Source organism: Hemitrygon akajei, unplaced genomic scaffold (assembly GCF_048418815.1).
Source record: "Hemitrygon akajei unplaced genomic scaffold, sHemAka1.3 Scf000039, whole genome shotgun sequence".
NCBI lineage: Eukaryota > Metazoa > Chordata > Chondrichthyes > Myliobatiformes > Dasyatidae > Hemitrygon > Hemitrygon akajei.
Window position 1 is genome coordinate 5,805,115 of NW_027331925.1, and position 26,232 is coordinate 5,831,346.

The 26,232-nt window shown below is 45.6% G+C and overlaps 1 protein-coding gene across 1 annotated transcript; it reads right to left on the reverse strand.

Moving 5' to 3' along the window:
- Positions 1-8,518: 8,518 nt before the first annotated feature.
- On the reverse strand, positions 8,519-24,998 carry LOC140720264 (zinc-binding protein A33-like). The gene is made up of 6 exons (XM_073035135.1): positions 24,902-24,998; positions 24,262-24,495; positions 23,912-23,934; positions 23,705-23,823; positions 12,148-12,278; positions 8,519-8,578 (listed from the first exon to the last, which is right to left on the reverse strand). The coding sequence occupies exons 2-6, from the start codon at positions 24,367-24,369 to the stop codon at positions 8,519-8,521; spliced, it is 441 nt and encodes a 146-aa protein (XP_072891236.1). The 5' UTR covers positions 24,370-24,495; positions 24,902-24,998.
- Between the last annotated feature and the right edge of the window lie 1,234 nt (positions 24,999-26,232).

The window sequence follows — 26,232 nt, forward strand, 5'->3', positions numbered from 1 at the left end:
AGGCCCTTCTGCTCACTGTGTTGTTCTGAACCAATTGAACTGGTCACTTCATGCCTTACTAAACCAATCCCTTTTGCCTACACAAGGAACACATCCCTCCATTCTCCTCACATTCACGTGGTATCTAATAGCCTCTTTCGCATCTGCCTCCACCACTACCCGATATTCACTCCAGACACCCACCACTATGGGAATGAAAAACTAACTTGAAATGCAAATCTCTTTTAAACATCCTGAGTCAGGTTTTTAACATCATTGTCTTTTCTAATTGTTTTGTTTTTCAACAGCAGCTATGCAGAGAAAAGGTACAAAATGCACTAAATTACAAAATACTTCAATAGTGCAAAAAGGACCAATGAGGATGTGTTCCCCCTTTCTCCTGAAGTACATGCCCTTTCGCATTAGAGATTTCCTCCTTAACAGAAAAAATCCCGCTGTCCACTCTGTCTGTGTCTCTCACATTCCTGTAAACGTCTGTCAGACCTCCCTCAGCCTCTGCCACTCCGGAGAAAATTCCCCGAGATTGTCCGGTCTCACTTTATCCAGGCAGCATCCTGTTAAGTCTCTTCCACTCACCATCCAAAACCTCCGCATTATTCCTGTATTCGAATGCAATTCTCCAGATGTGGTTAAACTAGAGATTTATACAACTGCAACATAACTGCCTGACAATGGATCCACTATCTGGGAGTTATGAACTCGGATTCCAAGTTCCCCCTGTAGATCATCACAGTCCAATCTCGCCCCATGAATATAACAGCAAAGAGATAATGCTGAGGCTTTGTAAGACACTCGTCAGGCCGCACTTGGAGTATTGTCAACAGTGTTGGGCCCCACATCTCAGACAGGATGTGTTGTCATTGGAGAGAGTCCAGAGGAAGTTCAGAAAGATGATTTTGGGAATGAAGGGGTTAAAATATGAGGAGCACTTGGCAGCTTTGACCCTGTGCTCACTGGAACTCAGAAAAATGCGGGGGCATCTCATTGAAACCTACCGAATGTTGAAAGGACTGGATAAGGTGGATGTGGAGCAGGTATTTCCTGTGGTGGGGCACAGCCACAAAGTCGAGGGGCCACCTTTTCAAACAGAGTTAAGCAGCTTATTTTTTTTATTAGCCAAGGTGTATTGGATCTGTGGAATGCTCTGCCACAGACTGCGGTGGAGGCCGAGTGTGTGGGTATATTCAAGGCAGAAGTTGATCGTTTCCTGATCGGTCAGGGCTTCAAAGGATATGACAGGAGGTCAGATATCTGGAATTGAGTGCGATCTGGGATCAGCCATGATGGAAATGTGGCTGACTCAATGGGCTGAATGGCCTAATTCTGTTCCTATGCCTTATGGACTTATGAACACAAGCCCCCTCAATCATAATGAATCTCCTCTGCACTCTTCCAGCACAAAACATCCTTTGTACAGAATGCTAAGCGGAACTGAATGTAACTTTTCAAGAACGTTGTCAGGTCAGGCAGCATCTGTTGAGGGGAATAGAGTCGATGGTTGGGACAGAACCCCTCCCTTACGGCACTAACACAGGCCCTTCGGCCCAACCTTTCCATGCTGTCCTCCTGTCCATTTAAACTAATCCCTCTGCCTGTCTTTGACACAGAACACAGAAATCTACAGCACATTACAGGCTCTTCAGCCCACAATGTTGTACCGACCATGTAACCTACTCTAGAGACTGCCTAGGATTTCCTGATCGTATATCCCTCTATGTTTCTAAGCTCCATGAACCTATCTAAGAGCCTCTTAAAATATCCTATTGTATCCACCTCCACCACCGTTGCCAGCAGCCCATTCCATGCACCCACCACTCTCTGTGTAAGAAACTTACCCCTGACATTCCCTCGGTACCGACTTCCAAGCCGCTTAAAACTACGTCCCCTCGTGTTAGTCACTTCAAGCCTGGGAAAATGCCTCTGGTTATCCACATGGTCAAAGCCTCTCATCATCTTATTACAATTACTTATGTACAGGTTAGGAGAAATATAGCTTCAACATCACCTCACAGCTCTTGAACTCAATCCCACGGTTGATGAAGGCCATCACACCAGACATTTTCCTAACAACACTGACAACTTCCACAGCAGCTTTGAGTATCGTATGGACATGGACCCCAAGATCTCTCTGACCCTCCACACTGCCAAGAGTCTTACCATTAATATTATATTCTGCGTTTAAATTTGACCTGCAGAAATGAACCTCTTCATCTGTGTTGAACTCCATCTGCCACTTCCCAGTTCTGCATCCGAGGCGAGAAATAGATTGCTCAGCCTCTGGCCAGGATCATTATGTCCTCATTGTCCACGGGAATGGTACCGGAGGATTGGAGGGAGGCAAATGTTGTCCCCTTGTTCAAAAAGGGTAGTAGGGATAGTCTGGATAATTATAGACCATTGAGCCTTACATCTGTGGTGGGAAAGCTGTTGGAAAAGATTCACAAAGATAGGATCTATTGGCATTTAGAGAATCATGGTCTGATCAGTGACAGTCAGCGTGGCTTTCTGAAGGGCAGATCATGTCTAACAAGCCTGATGGAGTTCTTTTAGGAGGTGACCAGGCATATAGATGAGGGTAGTGCAGTGGATGTAATATACATGGATTTTAGTAATGCATTTGATAAGGTTCCACACGGTAGGCTTAATCAGAAAGTCAGAAGGCATGGGATCCAGGGATGTTTGACCAGGTGGATTCAGAATTGGCTTGCCTGCTGAAAGCAGAGATTTGTGGTGGAGGGAGTACATTTGGATTGGAGGGTTGTGACTAGTGGTGTCCCACAAGGATCAGTTCTGGGACCCCTACTTTTCGAGATTTTTATTAACGACCTGGATGTGGGGATAGAAGGATGGGTTGGCAAGATTGCAGAAGGCACAAAGGTTGGTGGTGTTGTGGATAGTGCAGAGGATTTTCAAAGATTGCAGAGAGACATTGATAGGATGCAGGAGTGGGCTGAGAAGTGGCAGATAGAGTTCAACCTGGAGAAGTGTGAGGTGGTACACTTTGGAAGGACAAACTCCAAGGCAGAGTACAAAGTAAATGGCAGGATACTTCGAAGTGTGGAGGAGCAGAGGGATCTGGGGCTACATGACCACAGATCCCTGAAATTTGCCTCACAGGTAGACAGATTATTTAAGAAAGCTTATGGGGTGTTAGCTTTCATAAGTCGAGGGATAGAGTTTAAGAGTCGCGATGTAATGATGCAGCTCTATAAAACTCTGGTTGGGCCACACAAGGAGTACTCTGTCCAGTTCTGGTCGCCTCACTATAGGAAGGATGTGGAAGCATTGGAAAGGGTACAGAGGAGATTTACCAGAATGATGCCTGGTTTAGAGGGTATGGATTATGATCAGAGATTATGGGAGCTAGGGCTTTACTCTCTGGAGAGAAGGAGGATGAGAGGACAAATGATAGAGATATAGTTGATATTAAGGGGAATAGATAAATAGCCAGCGCCTCTTCCCCAGGGCACCACTGCTCAATACAACAGGACATGGCTTTAAGGTAGGGAGGGAAGTTCAAGGGGGATATTAGAGGAAGATTTTATACTCAGAGAGTGGTTGGTGCCTGGAATGCACTGCCCGAGTCAGTGGTGGAGGCAGATACACTAGTGAAGTTTAAGAGTCTACCAGACAGGTATATGGAGGAATTTAAGCTTAGGGAGGCAGAGTTTAAGGATCGACACAACATTGTGGGCCGAAGGGCCTGTACTGTGCTGTATTGCTCTGTGTTCTATCTATTTCTCGCTGGAATCTCTCTTTTAATTTAATTTTTTTATTGAAGGCACGACACAGTACAGAAAAAGTAATGCATTACATTTTCCTCCATTTTGCTTTTATACCTTACCCGTCAACACCACCACAACGTCATCAGTGGGGCCTTCTGGGAGTTGTAGTCATTTTCCTCGCTCGCTCCCTGTCAAAGCATGTTCCGTCAGCCACCACAGACGTCACCGAAACAGACCCACCGAGGCGCGAAGGGGAATCACACCCGTCCTTGTGGGCGCCGAGGCCGGCGACACCGACAGAAGCTAAGCGCTGATCTCCGCCATGGCGATGGAGCGGAAGAGGAGGGGCTGATCATGGGCCGATTTCCTCCAGCCTATCGTAGCTCAGACTTAACACTGACTTCTGCTGTCATTGGCTGTAGTGCATACCGCTCAAATGGGAACTCAGAGGGTGATTAGTTTATGTGAACGTCAGTCAGCCTTCCTGTCTTTATGATTTGGATTTGGATTTATAACGGGACAGGAAGCAAATTGGGAGAAATGTGAGTTTTTATGTGATGGTGCATCAGTCTCCGTGTTACATTATTAACAATAAAAGGGCAAAGGCCGTGGTGAGGAAGGAGGTGATTTACTGGAGGTTATATGGAGATAATATTGGAAGGGATATAAACTTGGAATTGTTTGGGACATGATTTAGAAAATGGGATTTGTGGGGATCATAATATTCCAGTGTTGATTAATGAGGGCAAAATGATTGTTACTGAAACAGGGAAGGTTGTGTTACTGGCTGGGTCATTTGCTGAGATTCATAATCAGGATAATTTAAGTGAAGAAGTTAAACAATGTAGGGATATGTTTTTCAGTGAATACCCTGATGTGCTGGAAGTCAGCTATAGCAATGATAGTATCACTGATGGAGAGATTTCTTTGTATGAATTTAAGAAGTCTATTAATAATGCAGGACAGGTGTCCCTAGGAAAGAATGATATTTGAAATTGTAATTGTATAAAATTCGCTTTTGTGAAAATATTAAATGTTTGAATTGTGCATCTACTTTCCTCATGGAAAATGGAAATAGTAGTGCCAATTCTGAAACCTGGCAGATCCCCATTTGATCCTTCTAGTTCAGGGCCTATATCGTGAATGTCTCATTTATGCAAACTTATGGAATGTATGGTAATCAAGCGCTTGAGTTATATTTTAGAAAGAGTGGTGATGAAGTGTTTTATTCTGGGGTCAGTTGTGCTGTGAGGATTACATTCCTTGACTTCTCTAGTGCCTTTAACACCATCCAACCCAAGATCTTAAAGCACAAACTAACGGAGATGGGAGTAGACTCTCACATGGTGGATTGGATAGTGGACTACTTGACAGATAGACCTCAGTATGTGCGGTTGGGAGACTGTAGGTCTGATACAGTGGTCAGCAGCACAGGAGCGCCACAGGGAACCGTACTCTCTCCGGTCCTGTTCACCCTGTACACATCTGACTTCCAATATAACTCGGAGTCCTGCCATGTGCAGAAGTTCGCTGATGACACGGCCATAGTGGGGTGTGTCAGGAATGGACAGGAGGAGGAGTATAGGAAACTGATACAGGACTTTGTGATATGGTGCAACTCAAACTACCTGCGTCTCAATGTCACCAAGACCAAGGAGATGGTGGTGGACTTTAGGAGATCTAGGCCTCATATGGAGCCAGTGATCATTAATGGAGAATGTGTGGAGCAGGTTAAGACCTACAAGTATCTGGGAGTACAGTTGGACGAGAAGCTAGACTGGACTGCCAACACAGATGCCTTGTGCAGGAAGGCACAGAGTCGACTGTACTTCCTTAGAAGGTTGGCGTCATTCAATGTCTGCAGTGAGATGCTGATGATGTTCTATAGGTCAGTTGTTGAGAGCGCCCTCTTCTTTGTGGTGGCGTGTTGGGGAGGAAGCATTAAGAAGAAGGACGCCTCACGTCTTAATAAGCTGATAAGGAAGGCGGGCTCTGTCGTGGGCAAAGTACTGGAGAGTTTAACATCGGTAGCTGAGCGAAGGGCGCTGAGTAGGCTACGGTCAATTATGGAAAACCCTGAACATCCTCTACATAGCACCATCCAGAGACAGAGAAGCAGTTTCAGCGACAGGTTACTGTCGATGCAATGCTCCTCAGACAGGATGAAGAGGTCATTACTCCCCAATGCCATTAGGCTTTACAATTCAACTGCCAGGACTTAAGAACTTTTTTAAAGCTATTATTAATGCTTTTTGAGTTAGTGTTTCAGATGCATATCATATTATTACTGAGTTAAGTATTGTATGTAATGAGTTTTTGCTACAACAAGTGTATGGGACATTGGAAAAAATGTTGAATTTCCCCATGGGGATGAATAAAGTATCTATCTATCTATCTATCTATTAGAGTGGATTTTGGAAGGGTGAAATGACATTAGATTCAGTTTTAGGTTTGGAAGATGATATTCGGAAAGCACAATTAAATAAAGATGTTGTAATAGCAGTATTTCTTGATACTGAAAAGGGAAATGATATGGAAGAAAGGACTTTTGATTAAATTAGGAGTGAGGGGGACATTGTATTATTTTTCTGGGTTTTTTATTTGGACAGACTGTGCAAGTACCGGTCGGCATGTTATGTTTGTGTTTCTATGAGATGGAGAATGGGATCCCACAAGGCAGTATTTGTAGCCCTTCATTATTTAATATTATGATTAATGATATTTTCTCTGAGATGGGAAAATGGGATACCCTGGGTAAATCACAATATACAGATGACGCAGCTTTATAGATTAGAGGTATTAATTGCAATTTTCAATTTACAGTGAATAGGTAAAACAGTGGGCAGATTGATGAGGATTTTAAGCTTTCAGTCGTTAACACACTGCATGGTTTACAAACAGCATTAATAGACTTGCACTTGATTTTAAATTATATGATTAATATCTTGAGGAAGTGTCAGTGGTAAGATTTCTCATTATGTGGATGGATAATAAGCTGACGTGAAAGCACCTATCGGTAAAATAATTGATAAATGTAAAGGAGCTTTAAATCTCCTCAGACATCTATGTGGGTATTCTTGGGTGCAACATGAAAATCTTTGTTGACCAATTATATTTGTTTAATTTCATCTGTTCTTGATTATGTCTTTGTGGCCTATGGATCAGCTTCATCTTTAAATTAAAAATGTTTGTTTGTGATACAATTACAGACTTTAAGATTGTGTTCTGGTGCGGTAATGTTGTCTCCTGTTTTGGCTTTACTGAGTGCAATGGGACAATTGCCCTCAAAGTAACAGAGGCTCAAGTTGATGTCAACATACTGGATTAATTTGTGGGGGCAAAGAAATGATCATCCTATTAAAGGTGTGCTGGAGGACGGTTGGGGACATCACAAGAAGAGTGTTTTTTGTTTTGGGTGGCTGGGTTCTTACCATGCTGGGAATATGGGTGTATTTGATGATACAATATGTCCCACTGTAGCTTTCTCTGTAACTCCATCTTGTTTTTTCCAATGACTTCAGTTGATTTTAGGTTACACGATTGGATTCGGTTCTGCCTGAGAGTCTGTTGGTTCATCAGTATATTAATGAAAGTTATTATCATACAGTAATCATTTTTACAGATGAATCAAAAGATAAGTTAACTGGGGATGTTGGTGTGGCTGTTTTTGTGTGCCTGAATTGCAGGTAATGATAAAGAAATGACTTATAGCCATTTATCAGCATAGGAAGCAGAATTCTTTCCCAACAGTATAGGCTTACAGTGGGTAGAGGAAATTGGACCTCATAATTTGCTCAGAATACATTTCGGTTTTGATGAGTCTTAAACAGGTCATTCTGGCAGTAGGTCAGATTGACTGTTGGAAACTTGTCAAACGGTATTTCATATATAAAGTTTGATTTATATGTCTGCACATTATGGGCCCTGCACATCACACTGTTGAGGGAAATGATGATGTTGACTGTGTAGCACCAAAAGCTGTTAAATGTTAAGCTGTGGATATAGACCTTCCACTTAGCAAATTAGAAGCTAAAGGGCTGGTAGTGTTAAGAATTGGGGGCTTATGGCAAGACGTAGGATAATGGACATAAGGACAGACACCTTTACAGAATACATAAACCCGTTGGGTTTATAGAAGAAGGGCTTAAAACAAGGCAAGGAATGATATTGACTCGACTTAGAAATGTCCACACTATGCTTAATTATGCCTTGTAACTAATTGGAAAACTTAATTCTGTGTTGTGTACATTTTGTCATAATGAAACTGTCGAAACACATACTATTTCAATGTGAAGCGTACAAGGCTGAAGAAAAATCAAATGCAGTCTTCAGTACAACCTTTGCGAGGGTAGATAGTTTTCAGATAAAAACTATTAAATTATGGGACTGACTTTAAATCAATTCATAGTTTGAGCTGGAAAAAGCATGTAATAATTGTGTTAAACCTAAGGAAATGACATATAGGGTAGCAAAGGTGAGTGGGATGTTGGATTATTGGGATGCTCTTAAAATCCAACAAAAGGCAACGAAAAAAGCCACAAGAATGGTCAAGACGAAATATGAGGGCAAACTGGCCAATAATATAAATCAGGATAGGAAAAGTTTAGTTTTCAGTTACATGAAGAGTGAAAGGGAGATGAGAGTTGATACGGGACCACTGGAAAATGATGCTGCTGAAGTAGTAATGGGGGACAAAGAAATGGCAGATGAACTTAATGAACAATCTTCACTGTCTTTTCCGGTCAGCACCGCCCCCACTTGTCCCATTTAACCTGTCTCATTACGGGTGGACTTTAGGACCCGGGGGAGCTCAGGACCGGCCGCCCACGGCTGCTGCTGTATCCCCGGTGTTTCTGTTCGGTTGACGGATGCGGTGAACGAGTTAAAATTAATCGATCGATAATTCTCATCTCGTGTTTATTTCACTCACTAGAACCATAGAACACCACAGCACAGAAAACAGGCCATTTGGCGCTTCTAGTCTGTGCGGAAACTTTATTCCGCTCGTCCCATTGACCTGCACCCAGTCCGTAACCCTCCAAACCTCTCCCATCCATGTATCTATCCAATTTATTCTTAAAACTTAAGAGTGAGCCTGCATTTACCACGTCAGATGGCAGCTCGTTCCACACTCCCAATACTCTCTGAGTGAAGAAGTTCCTCCTCATGTTCCCCCTAAACCTTTCCCCTTTCACCCTAAAGCCATGTCCTCTCGTATTTATCTGTCCTAATCTAAATGGAAAGAACCTACTTGCATTTTCTGTCTATACCCCCCGTAATTTTGTAAACCTCTATCAAATCTCCCCTCATTCTTCTACGCTTCAAGGAATAAAGTCCTAACCTGTTCAATCTTTCCCTGTAACTCAACTCCTGAAGACCTGGCAACATCCTAGTAAATCTCTGCACTCTTTCAATCTCTCCAACCTCTCCATGGATACCTCATGTCTGAACTTTCTGAACTAACCTCCCATGTGGGGCCTTGTCAAAGGCCTTACTAAAGTTCATGTAGACAACATCCACAGCCTTTCCTTCACCTACTTTGTTGGTAACCTCCTCGAAAACTCTTCAAGATTCTATCCTTAATCAGCACTTGGCTGTCCAAATACTTGTAAATCCGATCTCTCTGAACATCTTACAATAATTTACATACTACTGATGTCAGGCTCACTGGCCTGTAATTACCTGGTTTACTATTGGAGCCTTTTTTAAACAACGGAATAACAAGAGCTACCCTCCAATCCACCGGCACTGCACCCGTGGCTGAGGACATTTTAAATATTTCTGTCAGGGCCCCTGCAATTTCTACTCTAGTCTCTCTCAAGGTCCGAGGAAATATCAAGTCAGGCCCGGGGGATTTATCTACCTTTATGCGCTGTAAGGCAGCAAGCACCTCCTCCCCTTTAATCTACAAATGTTCCATGACACTACTGCTTGTTTCCCTTTCTTCCATATGCACTATGCCAGTTTCCTGAGTAAATACTGATGCAAAAAAACTGTTTAAGATCTCCGCCATCTCGTGAGGCTCCACACATAGACGACCACTCTGATCTTCTAGGGGACCAATTTTGTCCCTTACTATCCTTTTACTCTTAATATATTTGTAGAAACCCTTCAGGTTTTCCTTCACATTATCTGCCAAAGCCACCTCATGTCTTTTTTTCCTTCCTGATTTCCTTCTTTAGTATTTTCTTATGTTTTCTATACTCTTTAAGTAACTCATTTGCTCTTTGTTGCCTATACCTGCAAAACACTTCTCCCTTTTTCTTAACCAGATCGCCAATATCCCTTGAAAACCAAGGTTCCCTATGCCTGTTAACTTTGTCTTTAATCCTGGCAGGAAAATGCAAACTCTGCACTCTCAAAATTTCACATTTGGAGGCCTTCCACTTACTGAACACATCCTTGTCAGGAAAAAAAAAAACTTACCCCAATCCACTCTTCCTAGATCTTTTTTCATTTCCACAAAATTAGCCCTTCTGCTATTTAGAACCTCAACTCGAGGACCAGGCCTATCCTTATCCATAATTAACTTGAAACTGATGACATTATGGTCACTGGACCCAAAATGTTCACCTACACATACTTCTGTCACCTGACCTGTCTGGTTTCCTAATAGGAGATCAAGTATTGCATCCTCTCTCGTAGGTACCTCCATATATTGATTTAGAAAACTTTCCTGAAAACATTTCACTAACTCCAAGCCATCTAGCCCTATTACAGTTTGGGAGTCCCAGTCAATATGTGGAAAGTTAAAATCCCCTACTATTACAACTTCCTGTTTCTTACATCGGTCTACTATCTTTATACAGGTTTGCTCCTCCAATTCTCTCTGACTATTGGGCGGTCTATAATACACCCCTGTTAGTGTGGTCACACCTTTCCCGTTCCTCAGCTCCACCCATATGACCTCTGTAGACAAGCCCTCCGGTCTGTCCTGTCTATGCACAGCTGTGATATTTTCCCTGACTAGTAATGCCACTCCTCCCCCCTTTCATCCCTCCCCCTCTATCACGACTGAAACAACGAATATTTCTATCATGTAGAAACCTTAGGTAAGAGGTTATCTTTTTGTATTAATGTATTAAAAATAAATTATAAATTCTACCAATGAGAATTACAAATTCTCTTACTAAAGGATTCATATTCAAAATACTATCCAACTAATCAGATTCTTGCATATATTGAAAGATAATTATTTTTGTAAAAAATGTCTAACCTGAAGATATTGCAGAAAGTGTGTATGAGAGAGAGAATATTTGCTAATTAACTCTTCAAAAGTCATCAATCGACCATCACAAAATAAATGAAAATAAAAATAAATAAATCTGCAAAAAACAGATCCCCTTAATCAGTAAAAATTAAACAAGATTGGGAGAGAGAACTTAATATGACCTTTGTTAATGAAGATGGTCAATTCTTCTTTGATATGTGCCAATCAGTGTTTAATTCAATTTAAAATTGTTCACTGTTACTATTTAACAAAGGAGAGACTATCCAAAATATTTCCTAACATAGACAATTATTGCGATAGGTATAAAACTGAAGTAGCCACTTTTTCACATATGTTCTGGTCATGTTCTTCATCAAAATCTTTTTGAAAATCTTTATTTTCTACAATTTCTAAAGCTCTGAAATTAATTTACAACCTAATGTACAAACCTTTGATTTCTGTCTATACATGCAGTCCTCGTATGACCTTTATCCTCCTCCACCTCACTATCTGATCTGACACTCTGGTTCCCCTCCCACTGCAAATGTAGTTTAACCCCCTCCCCTCCCCGAGCAGCACTGGCAAATCTACCCGCAAGAATGTTAGTCCCCCTCCAGTTCAGGGACAAACCGTCCCGTCGGAACAGGCCCCACCTTCCCGGGAACAAAGCCCAATTGTCCAGAAACTCCCTCCTGCACCATCTCCTTAGCCACGTATTTAGCTGCACTCTCCGCACATTTATATTTACAGGGACTTTACTCCTGACGCCGGTCCCGGGACCCGACCCGGTTACAGACCCGGAGCGGAACCGGAGCAGATTCTCAGCCACTGGTTTACAACCCAAGTTTGGAAGAAAGGATAAAGTTTCCCCGAGAATTTATTCCCAGTGAAGGTGTGGAGATGGGACTTGGTCTCCGCGTTGTAAAATGAAACTGTCCCGGACTCGTAACTGAGATAAACTCCCACTCTCCCGGGGATGGGACCGGCAGGGAGACGGGACTCGGGGGAGAGGAGACCACCGAACACGTCATAATCCCGATGTAACACGTCACCTTCCCGCCCGATGACCCAGAATCCGGTCTCCGGACTCAGACTGACCCGTCCCTTCCTCTCCCCAGACTCGGCGGCGACTCCCAGACACCAGTCCCGATTCCCCGTCACCTCCACCTCCCAGTAATGTCTCCCCGATGTGAATCCCTCCGATCCCAGCACACAAGACCAGTTTGTGAATCTCTTCCCGGAGTCAGGGAGATTCCTCCGGGTCCGGGTCCATCTCACACTCTTCCGATCCTCAGACACCTCGAGCCACGGATTCGCCGTTTCCGCATCCAGGGTGACAGAGACTGGGGGGGAGAAGCAGAGAATTAGAGAGTCCCCGGGGATCGGGGGGAAACTCGGGCAGCGGGGACCCCGGGGATCGGGGGGGAGACTCGGGCAGCGCGGCCCCTGGGATCGGGGCGAGACTCGGGCAGCGCGGTCCCGGGGATCGGGGGGGAGACTCGGGCAGCGCGGCCCAGGGGATCGTGGGGAGACTCGGGCGGCGCGGCCCCGGGGATCGTGGGAGACTCGGGCAGCGCGGCCCCGGGGATCGGGGGGAGACCCGGGCAGCGCGGCCCCGGGGATCGGGGGGAGACCCGGGCAGCGCGGCCCCGGGGATCGGGGGGAGACTCGGGCAGCGCGGTCCCGGGGATCGGGGGGAGACTCGGGCAGCGGGGACCCGGGGATCGGGGGGAGAAGCAGAGAATTAGAGAGTCACCGGGGATCGGGGGGAGACACGTACAGTGCGGCCCCTGGGATCGGGGGGAGACTCGGACGGCGCGGCCCCGGGGATCGGGGGGAGACTCGGGCGGCGCTGCCCCGGGGATCAGGGGAGAGTCGGGCGGCGCGGCCCCGGGGATCGGGGGGAGACTCGGGCAGCGCGGCCCCGGGGATCCGGGGGAGACTCGAGCAGCGCGGCCCCGGGGATCGGGGGAGACTCAGGCAGCGCGGCCCCGGGGATCGGGGGGGAGACTCGGGCAGCGCGGCCCCGGGGATCGGGGGGGGAGACTCGGGCCGCGCGGCCCCGGGGATCGGGGGGGAGACTCGGACAGCGCGGCCCCGGGGATCGGGGGGAGACTCGGGCGGCGCGGCCCCGGGGATCGGGGGGGAGACTCGGACAGCGCGACCCCGGGGATCGGGGGGGGGGGGGGGGGGAGACTCGGACAGCGCGGCCCCGGGGATCGGGGGGGGGGGGGAGACTCGGACAGCGCGGCCCCGGGGATCTGGGGGAGACTCGGACAGCGCGGCCCCGGGGATCGGGGGGAGACTCGGACAGCGCGGCCCCGGGGATCGGGGGGAGACTCGGGCGGCGCGGCCCCGGGATCGGGGGGGAGACTCGGACAGCGCGACCCCGGGGATCGGGGGGGGGGGGAGACTCGGACAGCGCGGCCCCGGGGATCTGGGGGAGACTCGGACAGCGCGGCCCCGGGGATCGGGGGGAGACTTTAACCTTTGACTCGACAAAAGCGGGTGGACAACTAATGTCTCCCCAGGGATTTTCCGCTGGACAGGAGAGCAGAGAGACCCCTGGCCCTGGACTCCTCAGACAGGGGAAACATCCTCCCTCACTCCTGCCTGTTGACCCCTGAAAGAATTTTGTGTTTCCATGAGATCTGCTCTCATTCTTCGAAACTGGGAACAGAGAACATAGAGCAGTACAGCACAGGAACAGGACCGTCATACAATGTTCACATTCATTTGTGAGTGTGTAGTGGGGCAGTGTGATGGTTTGAGACAATAAAGGAGGTGATAATGGGAACCAGTAGGGGAGAGATGAATGGCAGATTGAACCAGGAGGGGGAGGGGTGGAAACCCTGTGGGTGAACTGTGTGTGTAGACGTAATGAGAAGCTAGAGGGGGCAAAGATGGCAGATGAGGATGACTTTGTCCCCTTTCCCACAACCCCATCCCCCGCAGCCCCTCATTAGGACAGGGGATGAATTTGCAGGAACCCTTAAGCAACACAGGTCTTGATGAAGTGTTTTCAGTCTGAACCGTCGACTGTTTACTCTTTTCCATAGAAACTTCCCAGCCGGCTGTTCCCCCAACAATTTGTGTGTGTTACTCTGCTTTAAATATACTCAATTATTTGGCCTCCACAGCTGCCTGTGGCAGATTCACTATCCTGTGGATAGAGGAATTCCTCCTCATCTCTGTCCTAAATGGACATCCCTATAGTTGGGAGGCTGTGCTTACCGTTCTCGACCCACCCACATCCTCCCAACATCAACTCTCTCCAGACAGGTGTCAGAGAGATCTGGCGAGACCCTTCATCAGAACCTGTGTAGCTTGGATTACCAGCATCTGCAGAGTTTCTCATGTTTGATTTTTACAGCAGAAGTTAATAAGTAAACTTCTTGATTGGTCAGTGTCTCCAATGTTATGGGGAGGAGGCGGGAGAATAGGGTTGATGGAGATAATAAATCAGACATTCCTCTAAACTGCCGTGAGTACAGGCCCAGAACCATCAGACAGTCCTCATATGTTAATTCTTTCATTCCCGGAATCATTCTTGTGAATCTTCTGGACCCTCTCCAATGCCAATACGTTTTCCAATAGAAGGGACCCAAAACTGCTCACAATATTCCAAGTGTGGTCTGACCAATGCCTTATAAAACCTCAGATTTACATCTTTGTTCTTGTATTCTAATCCTCTCGAAGTGAAAGCAAACATTGAGTTTGCCAATCTTACCACCGACACAAACTGCAAGTTAACCTTCAGGGAATCCTGCACAAGGACACCCATGTCCCCTTTGCACCTCTGATTTTTGAATTTTCGCCCTGTTTACAGAATTGTCTCTGCTTTTATTCCTTCGACCAAAGTCGTACCTGCCTAAGTTTGTACCTGCCAAACTGTACCTGTGCTACAAGATCCTCATTCTGTATACTGGTGCATTCAAATAAGACCATAAGACAAAGCAGCAGAAGCCGGCCACTCGGCCCTTCGAATCCGCTCCGACATTTTATCATCAGCTGATCAATTCTCCCATTTATTCCCACTCCCCCACCTTCTCACCATGACCTTTGATGCCCTGGCTACTCAGATACCTATCAATCTCTGCCTTAAATACACCCAATGACCTGGCCTCCACTGCCGCAAGAAATTCACAGATTCACCACCCTCTGGCTAAAAAAATTTCTTCACATCTCCGTTCTGAATGGTTGCCCTTCAATCCTTAAGTCATGTCCTCTCGTACTAGACTCCCCCACCATGGGAAACAACTTTGCCACAACCACTCTGTCCATGCATTTTAACATTCAAAATGTTTCTGTGAGGTTCCCCCTCATTCTTCTAAACTCCAAGGAGTACAGTCCAAGAGCGGTCAAATGTTTTTCATATGTTAACCCACTCATTCACGGAATCATTCTAGCGAATCTTCTCTGAACCCTCTCCAATGTCAGAACATCCTTTCTTAAATAAGGAGCCCAAAACTGCACACAGTATTCCAAGTGAGGTTTTACCAGTGCCTTATAGAGCCTCAACATCACATCCTGCTCCTGTACTCTATTCCTCTGGAAATGAATGCCAACATTGCATTCGCCTTCTTCACCACCAACTCAACCTGGAGGTTAACCTTAAGGGTATCCTGCATGAGCACTCCCAAGTCCCATTGCATCTGTTCCGAATGTGCAACAACTCTCACGGGCCGAAAGGTACAAATTCGTCCCCTCCTTCTTGAGAATCGCAAGATGGCTTTTAATTCGGGTCTGGGACCCAGGAAGTGAGAGAGAATCCTCAGGTTTTTGCAATGTGTCCTGGCCCCTCAGCAAGACAAAGCCACGAATAACGGCCATTGTCTCTTGGAGACGGAATTGTGTATTGAGTACTGTACTATTCATTGAAGACCTCAGGGAATGACCGGAGTGGGCTGATTGAGGGATTGCATCATCCCAACCTGATTGACATCTGAGTAAGGATAAAAGCGGGTCTGGGAAACAACCCCTTGAGACGCTCCAGGAGAAATGTTAGAAATCCCGTGACAGCGTTTAATAGCGACATCCAGTGGAGGGCTTGCGTGCGTCCTTTCCCGTTGCCTCGGATTGGGGCCTTACCACGGAAGAACGGCTTCGCTAAAGAAGAGGCCACCAACGAAATTTTGAAGGATCGGCGTCATAAAAAGGAAAAGCTGGCAAGTTTCTAAAAACTCTCTCTTGACTCCAACCAAATGCTGAAGCCTGCATGAACTGAGTGACTTTTATATTTCCATCGGACAATACATTATCCCCTAGACAACGATAGTTATTTCTTATTGATTATTATTATACCCGCACTTTTAGATTTAGTATTGACGACGTATATTATCTGTATGTTTGCATTGATATTATTTTTGTGTATTTTTACCAATAAATACTGTTAAAAATAGTACCATCAGACTTCAACCGACCTCTCTATCTTTGCTGGTAAGTAACCCAGTTACGGGGTTCGTAACACATCTCAGAATTTTGAATTCTCTCTCCATTTAAATAATAGCCCTTTTATTTCTTCTACCAACGTGCATGACCATACACTTTTCAACATTGTATTTCATTTGCCACTTCTTTGACCATTCTCCTAATCTATCCAAGTCTCTCTGCAGACTCTCTGTTTCCTCAGCACTACCGTCCCCTCCACCTATCTTTGTATCATCAGCAAACTTAGCCACAAAGCCATCTATTCCATAATCCAAATCGTTGATATACAACGTAAAAAGAAACGGCCCCAACAAGGACCCCTGTGGAACACCACTGGTAACCGGCAGACAACCAGAATGGGATCCTTTATTCCCACTCTCTGTTTCCTGCCAATCCGCCAACGATCTATCCACATATGTAAATTTCCCATAATTCCATGGGCTCTTATCTTGTTTGTCAGGCAGGATTTTCCTTTAAGGAAACCATGCTGAGTTTGGCTTATCTTGTCATATGACTCCATAACCTCATCCTTGACAATTGACTCCAGAAACCTCCCAACCATTTCTCAAGCTAACAGGTCTATAATTTACATTTTGCTTCCTTGCCCCTTTCTTAAATACCAGAGTGGCATTTACAATCTTCCACTCCTCCGGAACCATGCCAGAATCTATTGACTTTTGAAAGATCATTGCTAATGCCTCCGCGATCTCCACAGCTACTTCCTTCAAAACACAAGAGTGCATTCCATCTGGTCCTGGAGATTTATCTACCCTTAGACTATTCAGCTTCCTCAGTACTTTCTCTGTCGTAATTGTGACTGCGCACACTTCTCTTCCCTGACACCCTTGAGTGTCCGGTATACTGCTGATGTCTTCCTCAGTGAGGACTGATGCAAATACTCGTTCAGTTCCTCAGCCATCTCCTTATCTCCCATTACAATTTCTCCAGCATCATTTTCTATTGGTCCTTTCTCCACTCTCACCTGTTTTTTATTCTTTATATACTTGAAAAAGCTTTTAGTATCTTCTTTGATATTATTTGCTAGCTTCCTTTTATAGTTCATCTTTTCCCTCTTAATGGCCTTCTTAGTTTCCTTTTGTAACCTTTTAAAACCTTCCCAATCCTCTGACTTCCCACTAATTTTTGCTTCCTTGAATGCCCTCTCCTTTGCTTTTACTTTGGCTTTCACTTCTCTTGTCAGCCACGGACGCATCCTTTTTCCATTTGAAAATTTCTTCCTTTTTGGAATATATCTGTCTTGCACATTCCTCACTTCTCGCATAAACTCCAGCCACTGCTGCTCTGCCGTCCTCCCGCTAGTGTCCCTTTCCAGTCAAATTTGGCCAGTTCCTCTCTCACGCCACTGTAATTTCCTTTACTCCACTGAAATACCAACACATCGGATTTCGGCTTCTCTTTCTCAAATTTCACAGTGAACTCAATCATGTTACGATCACTGCCTCCTAACGGTTCCTTCACCTCAATCTCTCTAATCACCTCTGGGTCATTACACAATATCCACTCCAGTACCTCTGATCCCCTAGTGGGCTCAACAACAAGCTGTTCTGAAAAGCCATCTCGTAGACATTCTACAAATTCTCTGTCTTGAGATCCAGTGTCGACCTGATTTTCCCAATCCACTCGTATGTTAAAATCTTCCACAATTATCATAACACTGCCCTTCTGGCAAACCTTTTCTATTTCCTGTTGTAATTTGTAGTCCACCTCACTGCAGCTGTTAGGAGGCCTGTATATAACTGCCATCAGGGTCCTTTTACCCCTGTGATTTCTTAGCTCAACCCATAAAGATTCTGCACCTTCTGATCCTATGTCACCTCTTTCTAATGATTTAATATCATTTCTTACCAATAAAGCCACGCCACCCCCTCTGCCTACCTGCTTGTCCTTCCGATACACCGTGTATCCTTGGACGTTCAGCTCTCAGAGACATGCATCCTTTAGCCACGTCTCAGTGATGGCCACAAAATTATACCTGCCAATCTGTAACTGTATGACAAGATCATCCACCTTATTCCTTATGCTGTGTGTATTTAAGTATAACACCTTAAGTCCAGTATTTGGTACTTTTTGTTTTGATTGCACTGCAATTCATCCCATTGGCTACAAATTTGCTCCATCACCTGCCTGTCCTTCCTGACATCTTGACTGCTCACTATCTGAGATTTATTTCTGTTTTCCCCCTCCTCCGCTCTATCATTCCAGTTTCCCATCCCCCTGCCAAATTAGTTTAAACCCTCCCTAACAGCTCTATTAAACATTCCCGCTATGATATTGATCCCCTTCGGGTTCAGGTGTAACCCGTACTCTGGCACATGGAAGGCAACACACCATGCAGGTATCTCTACCAGGCTCACAGAATCTCCTCTTTGTTCCCCTGACTATGGAATCCCCTATGACTACCGCATTCCTCCTCCCTCCTTCCCTCCTGCACAACAGCGCCAGGCTCAGTGCCAGAGACCCGGTCACCGTGGCCGTCCCCTGTCAGGTCAGCCCCCTCAACAGCATCCGAAACAATATACTTGTTGCTGAGGGGGGCAGCCGCAGGGGTGCTCTCCACTATCCGGGCATTTCCCTTCCCTCTCCTGACAGTAACCTCCCTGTAGCTCCTGTCTATCACCTCTTCATTTTCTCTAATAAGCAGTAGGTCATCAAGCTGCAGCTCCAGATCCCTAACACGGTCTCCGAGGAGCTGAATCTCGGTTCACCTGGTGCAGATGTGGCTATCAGAGAGGCTGGAGGTCTCCCAGGATTCCCACATCTGGCACCCTGAACAAAGCACTAACCCTGCAGACATGCTACCTAATTCTACAGGAATGAAACAAAGAAAGATAGGTCTACTCACCCACTTACTTCGCCAAGCACACGAACTTTTTAAACCGTTAGCTAATGTGCCCTGCCGTTGCCCCGTCCGTCCGGGCCGATTTGCCAAGGGGAGAAAAAGAGTCGGTGCCTCGCTCTCGCCTCTTCCCGTTACCGCCTAAACCTGTTGAGCCAAAGCCCTACACTCTGCTGCCACCCACTCCGCTGCCCGCTGTATAGGGTGGTCATCTTTTTAAACTCTCCGCGCTGTCCTGCGCAGTCTCGCCGTTCTTGTCCCAATCTAAAAAAACACCTTCAGTCCTGTATTCATCAGCCTATTCCACACTGTCCACATGAAATTCAGCAAGGCCTTTGATGTCGATGATAGACCACACTTGGAGCATTGTCTGCATTTCCGGTTCCCGAATATCGGGAGGATATCATTACACTGGACAGGAGGCTTCAGGAGGATGTTACCTGGACTGGGGGCTTGGGTTAAAAGCAGAGAGTGGGTAAGCTTGGACTATTCAGCTGTAGTGTAGGATGTTCAGGTATGACCCCTTATCAAGGTAAATAATTCATAAGGAGCTTAAAGTTTCTTTTTCCAAGAAATGGGAGTACAGAACCAGAGGCCTCAGATTGAAAGTGAGACGGGAAATTTTTCTGAGTGGTCTACCGGGTAACATTTTTATAGAGACGGAGGTTGGTAAATGGAATTTGCCCTCAGACGCTGTAGAAACAGGTAAAAAATAAAGTATTTTCAAATAAATTTGGGCTGGTACACAGACAGGAAATGGTTAGAGGGATGGGGGGGGGGCAAACACACACAAATGGGACATGCTCAAGAAGACATCTTAGTCTTGCAGATTGATGAAGTGGGCCGTGGGTTCAACATCCGTCAAACCCTCCCAGATCATCCTCCTGAGGAATCTCACCCCGGAGTCTGGCTGTGAAGTGTTGATGTGACGTCACGTCAGAGGGCAGCTCAGTGCCACTGAACAGACAGACTGGGTAAGGACGGCAGATTTCAATCCTAAATGGGAATTTGTGCCTATTTCTGTGGCCGTGTGTCACACTCTGATAGTATATCCGTGTGTGTGTGTGTGTGTGTGTGTGTGTGTGTGTGTGTGTGTGTGTGTGTGTGTGTGTGTGTGTGTGTGTGTGTGTGTGTGTGTGTGTGTGTGTGTTGATTGTGGTAAATATCCGTGTGGTGGGTATACATATTGAAGCAGAGTGTGCACATTGAAGAATTTGTATGTTACAGTGTGTCATCACATGTCTGATGTGTGTTGACAATGTGTCACACTTGATTGAGTTGTTTAAATGAATAAATGACTGTCTTTGAAGAGATTGGTTTCCAGGTTACTGAGGGAAATAACAACGTACATTGCTGAGGCTCTGACTACAATCTGCCAATCCTTCCTGTGTATGTGTGTGAGGGAGCTTTGCCAGGCCGGTTATGCTGTGTGTGCTTCTCCCGAGATGAAATCTTGACCCATGTCAATGCTTGTTGGTGTGTCCGAGCTCATTCTCACAATGCTTCAATGTAGTGGTCTGATCACCATAAGACATAGGAGCAGAATTAGGCCATTTGCCCATCGAGTCTGCTCCGCCATTCAATCATGGCTGATCCTTTTTTCCCTCCTCAGCCCCACTCCCTGGTCTTCTTCCCGTAACCTTTGATGCTGTGTCCAATCCAGAACCTATCAAGCTCTGCCTTAAATACACACAAGTTCCGCAAATTCACCAGCCGCTGGCACAAATTTCTCTGCATCTGTTTTAAATAGACACCCCTCTGTCTTGAGGCTGTGCCCTCTTGTCCCAAACTCCACCACCATGGGAAACATCCTTTCCACATCTACTCTGTCTAGGACTTTCAACATTCGAAAGGTTTCAATGAGATCCCCCCCTCATCTTTCTAAATTCCAGTGAGTACAGACACAGAGCTATCAAATGTTCCTCGTATGAGAACTCTTTCATTCCTGGAATCATCCTTATGAAATGAACGTCCTGCAATGCCAGGACATCTTTTCTTAGATGAGGAGCCCAAAATTGTTCACAATACTCAAGGTGAGGCTTCACCACTGCCTTATAAAGCCTCAGCATCACATCCCTGCTCTTGGATTGAATGCTAACATTGGATTCTAAACCACAGATTAAAATCCAGGAGCAACAGGCTCCGGGACAGCTTCTTCAACCAGGCCATCAGACTGATTAACTCATGTGGACAGAACTGTATTTCTATGTTATATTAACCAGCCTGTTGTACATATTATTCATCATAAATTACTATCAATTGCAAATTGCACATTTAGACGGAGATGTAACATAAAGAATTTTAATCCTCAGGTATATGAAGGATGTAAGTAATAAAGTCAATTCAATTTAAATCAATTTCATATTTATTTTTTTCATCCCAATCATTCTTTCAGTTCCTCTCTGTAGATATTTAAAAGCTTCCCAATCCTCTGTCTTCCTGCTAATTTTTGTTTTGTTGTATGCCCTCTCTTTTGCCTTTACATTAACTTATCTTCCCTTGTCAGCCACAGTTTTACTATTTTGCCATTTGAGTATTTATTTATTTTTGGAATACATCTAACCTTCACCTTTCTCAATTTCCCAGAAACTGACACCATTTCTGCTCTGCTCTCATCCCTGCCAGCATCTCCTTCCAATTTGCTTTGGCTAACTCCTCTCTCAGACCACTGTAATTTCTTTCACTCCTCTGAAATACTACAACGTCAGACTTTACTTTCTCCTTATCAAATTTCAAGTTGAACTCAGTCATGTTGTGAGCACTGCTTCCTAAGGTTTCTTTTAACTACTCACCTCTGGTTCAATACATAACACCCAATCCAGTAGAGCTGTTCCCCGAGTAGGCTCAACGACAAACTGCTCTAGAAAGCCATCACATTGCATTCAACAAACTCACTCTCTTGAGATCCTTTACCAACCTGATTTTCCCAATTGACCTGCATGTTGAAATCTCCCATGATTATCATAACATTGTCCTTTTCATCAGCCTTTTCTATTTCCAGTTGTAATCTGTGGGCCTCAACCCACTGACTGTTGGGAGGCCTGTATATGACTGCTGTCAGTGTCATTTTTACTTTTGCAGTTCCTTACCTCAACCCACAAGGATTCAACATCTTCCAATCCTATGTCGCATCTTGCTGCTGATTTACCAGCAGAGCCACACCACCCCATCAGCCTTCCTTCCTTCCTCCGATACATTGTGTAATCTTGGACATTCATCTCCCAACTACAACCATCCTTCAGCCACGACTCCGTGATGGCCACAACATCATACCTGACAATCGGTAATAGTGCAACAAGATCATCCACCTTATTTCTCATACTCCATGCATTGAGATATAACACTTTGTGTACTGTAGCTGCTACCCTTCTTAATTCTGCATCCCTAATGCACTGATACTCACCCTGCTGGCTGCAATTTTCTCCTCGCATCTGTCCGCACTATCTGGCAGTCTGACTGCATGCAATCTTTGCATTTTTACCATCAGTCCTATCCCTTCACTCCAGTTCCAACCCCCCACCCCCACCACCAAATTAGTCTAAACCCTAACCAACAGCTCTATGAAACCTCTCTCTCCGAGAATATTGTTCTCCCTCGGGTCGAGGTGCGACCCATCCCTTTTGAGCAGGTCATTCCTCCACCAGAAGAGATCCCAATGAATCAAGAACCTGAAGCCCTGTCCCCAGCACCATCTTCTCAGCCATGTTTATCTGTCAAATTATCCTGTTTCTACCCTCACCAGCACGTGGCACAGGCAGCAATCCAGAAATTACAACCCTGGGGGTGCTGCTTCTGAGCTTTCTACCAAGCTCTCCAAATTCTATTTTCAGGACCTCTTTGCTTTTGCTTCCTATGTAATCGGTCCCAAGTTGCAAAATGATAGCTGGCTCTTGACCCTCCCTCTCCAAAATGCTGCAGACACGATCCGAGACGTCCCAGACCTTGACACCTAGGAGACAACATAGCATTCCGGTGTCTGATTCTTGTCCATAGATTCTCCTGTCTGTTCCCCGAACGATTGAGTCCCCGATCACTACTGCTCCCCTCTGCTCCCTCTATCAACAGTGAGAGTTGTTGATCCAGAAGAAGGTATTCCTACGTCAGTCAGAGTCTGCACTTGTGTATTTTCCTGACAATCCCCGTCACCACACTGATACCCGTTTTTAGTCAGCATTAAATTCCCAGCATCTGTGGTAAGATTCAAATTCATGTCCTGGTGTGTTAGTGCAGTGTGTCTGGAATCAGGACACAGTGGTTCATCTGCCAGTCCCATGTATTGGTTGTATTGTGACCCTGTGCTGGTGTGTTCAGGGGTCTGACATCTCCAGCTGACCATGTGACAGTGATGCCTCCCAGTCGGTGGGGTTGATGTGGAATAAACTTCAGTTCCCCTTCAGTCCATTATCGCAGCCAATCCTTGCTTCAACTTATAACATAATTGTGTTTCGTGAACAAGGAAAAATGAATCTTTGTAAATGTTACCTCGCTTAATGGTATCAAGTTTTTCTCTCAGCACTGTGTTCAACAAATAGGGGTGAACGAATTTTCCAACCGGCAGGGCCTCATCTGTCACTGACAATTCCTGGATATCGTCAGTAATCCTGTAAATATTAAACTGCTGGTGATAAACTGGAATTTTTGAACTACTTTACAAATCTGTGCAGGGTTTCAGTAAAGAGCATGTCCTACCTCCTCTTCCGATGAGCTTCCTCCTGAAATAAATAAAAACACAAATCTGATTAGACTTGGACCTACTGTCCACATCGTTGACCGATTCATTGCAGTTTAATTTACGATTAATTATGCTGAAAATTCATCGCTTAAAGATTGTGTGTTGCTGATATATGATCAAATATCTGTCTCCGAATGTCATTAGCGGAGTGATTGGAGGTTCGACATGCAAGGAGAACACTCTGTGTGAGGACACCAGCAGCGGCAATTGATTTGGTAGAATTGGCCGCTGTGCTGTGTTTATTTCAAATATACCACTGTTCATTTAGTTCAATTTGACAGAAATAAATTCAAATTTAATCACTCACCTTGAGAAATATCACACCATCTTTTTGATCCATCTGCTCCTTTAACTTCAAGATTTCCTCCTGAATAAACCTGATATTCTCTTGAATCTCTTGAAGATTTTTCTCCATTGGATTAAGAATCCTCTTCTCTTCTTCCCTGAGATCCCTGAGCAAGCTCTGCTCTTTCTCAGTGATAATCTGGCGCAGTTCAGCAAACTGGGATGTGATGTGGGACTGAACGCTGTGTGACTGTTCCTGTCAAATGAAAGGTGAAGATTAGTTTACTGCATTGCTGTGTTGTATTTCCTTATGACATAAAAGTGACCATTCGGTCCATTGGGGTCCATACTACTTCTGAGACACTCCCGTCAACCCCATTTCCTCACGTTTTCCTGAAACCTATTCTCCATCACTGACCCATTAACGGCCAACTGATTCACATACACCCTCCTCGACCTTCTCAGGGTTAATTGTAATTAACCATTCATCCAGCATGTCCTTGAGATGTGTCTGGTCGCAGGGAGAACATGCAAACTCCACACAGACTGCAGCAGAGGTCAGGATCGAACCCAGGTCACTGGAGCTACGATACTCGGCTATTCTGCATTAAATGGAGCAAAACCCGACAGTAATATCAGAAATTCCGCTCAGGAAGCCTCACCCGAACTCCGGAAATCTTCTCTTTCTGTTGCTGCTCCTTTTCCTGGAAGTCTGATTTCTTTTTTGTGAGAGAGTCTAAGGAAGATTTTAGCTGATCCTGGAAGTCAGAGAGTGAAGGAAATAGAAATAAAGATGCATCAAAAGAAACAGGTGATCAAACCCGATTATCACACAAAATGCTGGAGGAACTCAGTGAGTCAGGCAGCATCTATTCAGGGGAAATAAACAGTCGGTGTTTCGGGATGAGACCCATCATTAGGACTGGGAAGGAATGGGACAGAAGCCAGAATAAAAAGGTTGGGAATGAGAACCAGCTGACAGCTGACGGGTGAGACAATGTGAGGGGTAGCGTGGGGGAGGGTGATGAAGTGAGAAGCTGAGAGGGGACAGGTGGAAGAGGTAAAGAGCTGGAGAAGAAGGAATCTAATAGGAGAGGACAATTGACCATGGAGGAAACGGGAGGAACTGGGCTGTTTGCGTCCCTGAATGGTGACGAGGGAGGAGGTTAGGAGTCAGGTGATTCACTTGTCCCGCTTGCAGGTGTCAGTACCAGGAGGGAGATCAGTGGGGAGGAGCGAGTGGATAGATACAGGACGTAGAGCGCGATCCGTATGGAGAGCGGAGAGTTCGGGGTGCGGAGGTGGGCTGTGGGACGGAGAGATGCTAGAATCCCGTTGGAAATGGCAGAAGTAGCAAAGAATGATGTGTTGGTTATGGAAGCTCGTGTGATGATATGTAGGACAAAGGAAATATTTTAAGTATTGAACTAACGTTAGTTTTTACCATATAGTTTTTAACAGCTTCTTTAATCGGCCTGAAGCGGTGCTCTCGGTGTTCCTCCGCCACTGCACAGATCACACAGATCAGTGTCTTGTCCGTTTCACAAAACAGCTTCAGTTCTTCCTCATGTTCCTCACAGTGAAGTTTACTTTCCTTCCCTTTGGGATTCAGGTTTAGATTTCGAGCTTTTTCAGCCAGATTTGCTAAGGCCCGATTCACCCTGAGGGTGCGGTCAGCAAACACCTCTCTACATTCCGGGCAGGAGTTTCTCTCCTCCCTTTCCCAACACCGTGAGATACAAGAGCGACAGAAGTTGTGTCCACACTCCAGTATAACCGGATCGGTGAAGAAATCCAGGCAGACGGGACAAATTGCCTCCTCGCTTAAACTCTCGACCGGTCCTTTCGAAACCATGTTAACTCCCAGCACTTCCTGATTCAGAATGCTTTCGCGTTCCGGGAGCTGCTGATCCCCTGCAGTACCGCGATTGTCCACTACGCGCGCTGCAGACTCAGGGAATGAACATTCTGCTGCTGGATGTGTTCAGTGGAA

Excerpts from the sequence above, each read along its gene's own strand:
- LOC140720264 (XM_073035135.1), bottom strand. The coding sequence starts at position 24,369 with ATGGAGAAAAATCTTCAAGAGATTCAAGAGAATATCAGGTTTATTCAG. Across the intron at positions 23,935-24,261 it reads ATGGTGTGATATTTCTCAAG|GAGGAAGCTCATCGGAAGAG; the intron begins GTGAGTGATTAA and ends TATTTATTTCAG. Across the intron at positions 23,824-23,911 it reads GAAGCTCATCGGAAGAGGAG|GATTACTGACGATATCCAGG; the intron begins GTAGGACATGCT and ends TAATATTTACAG.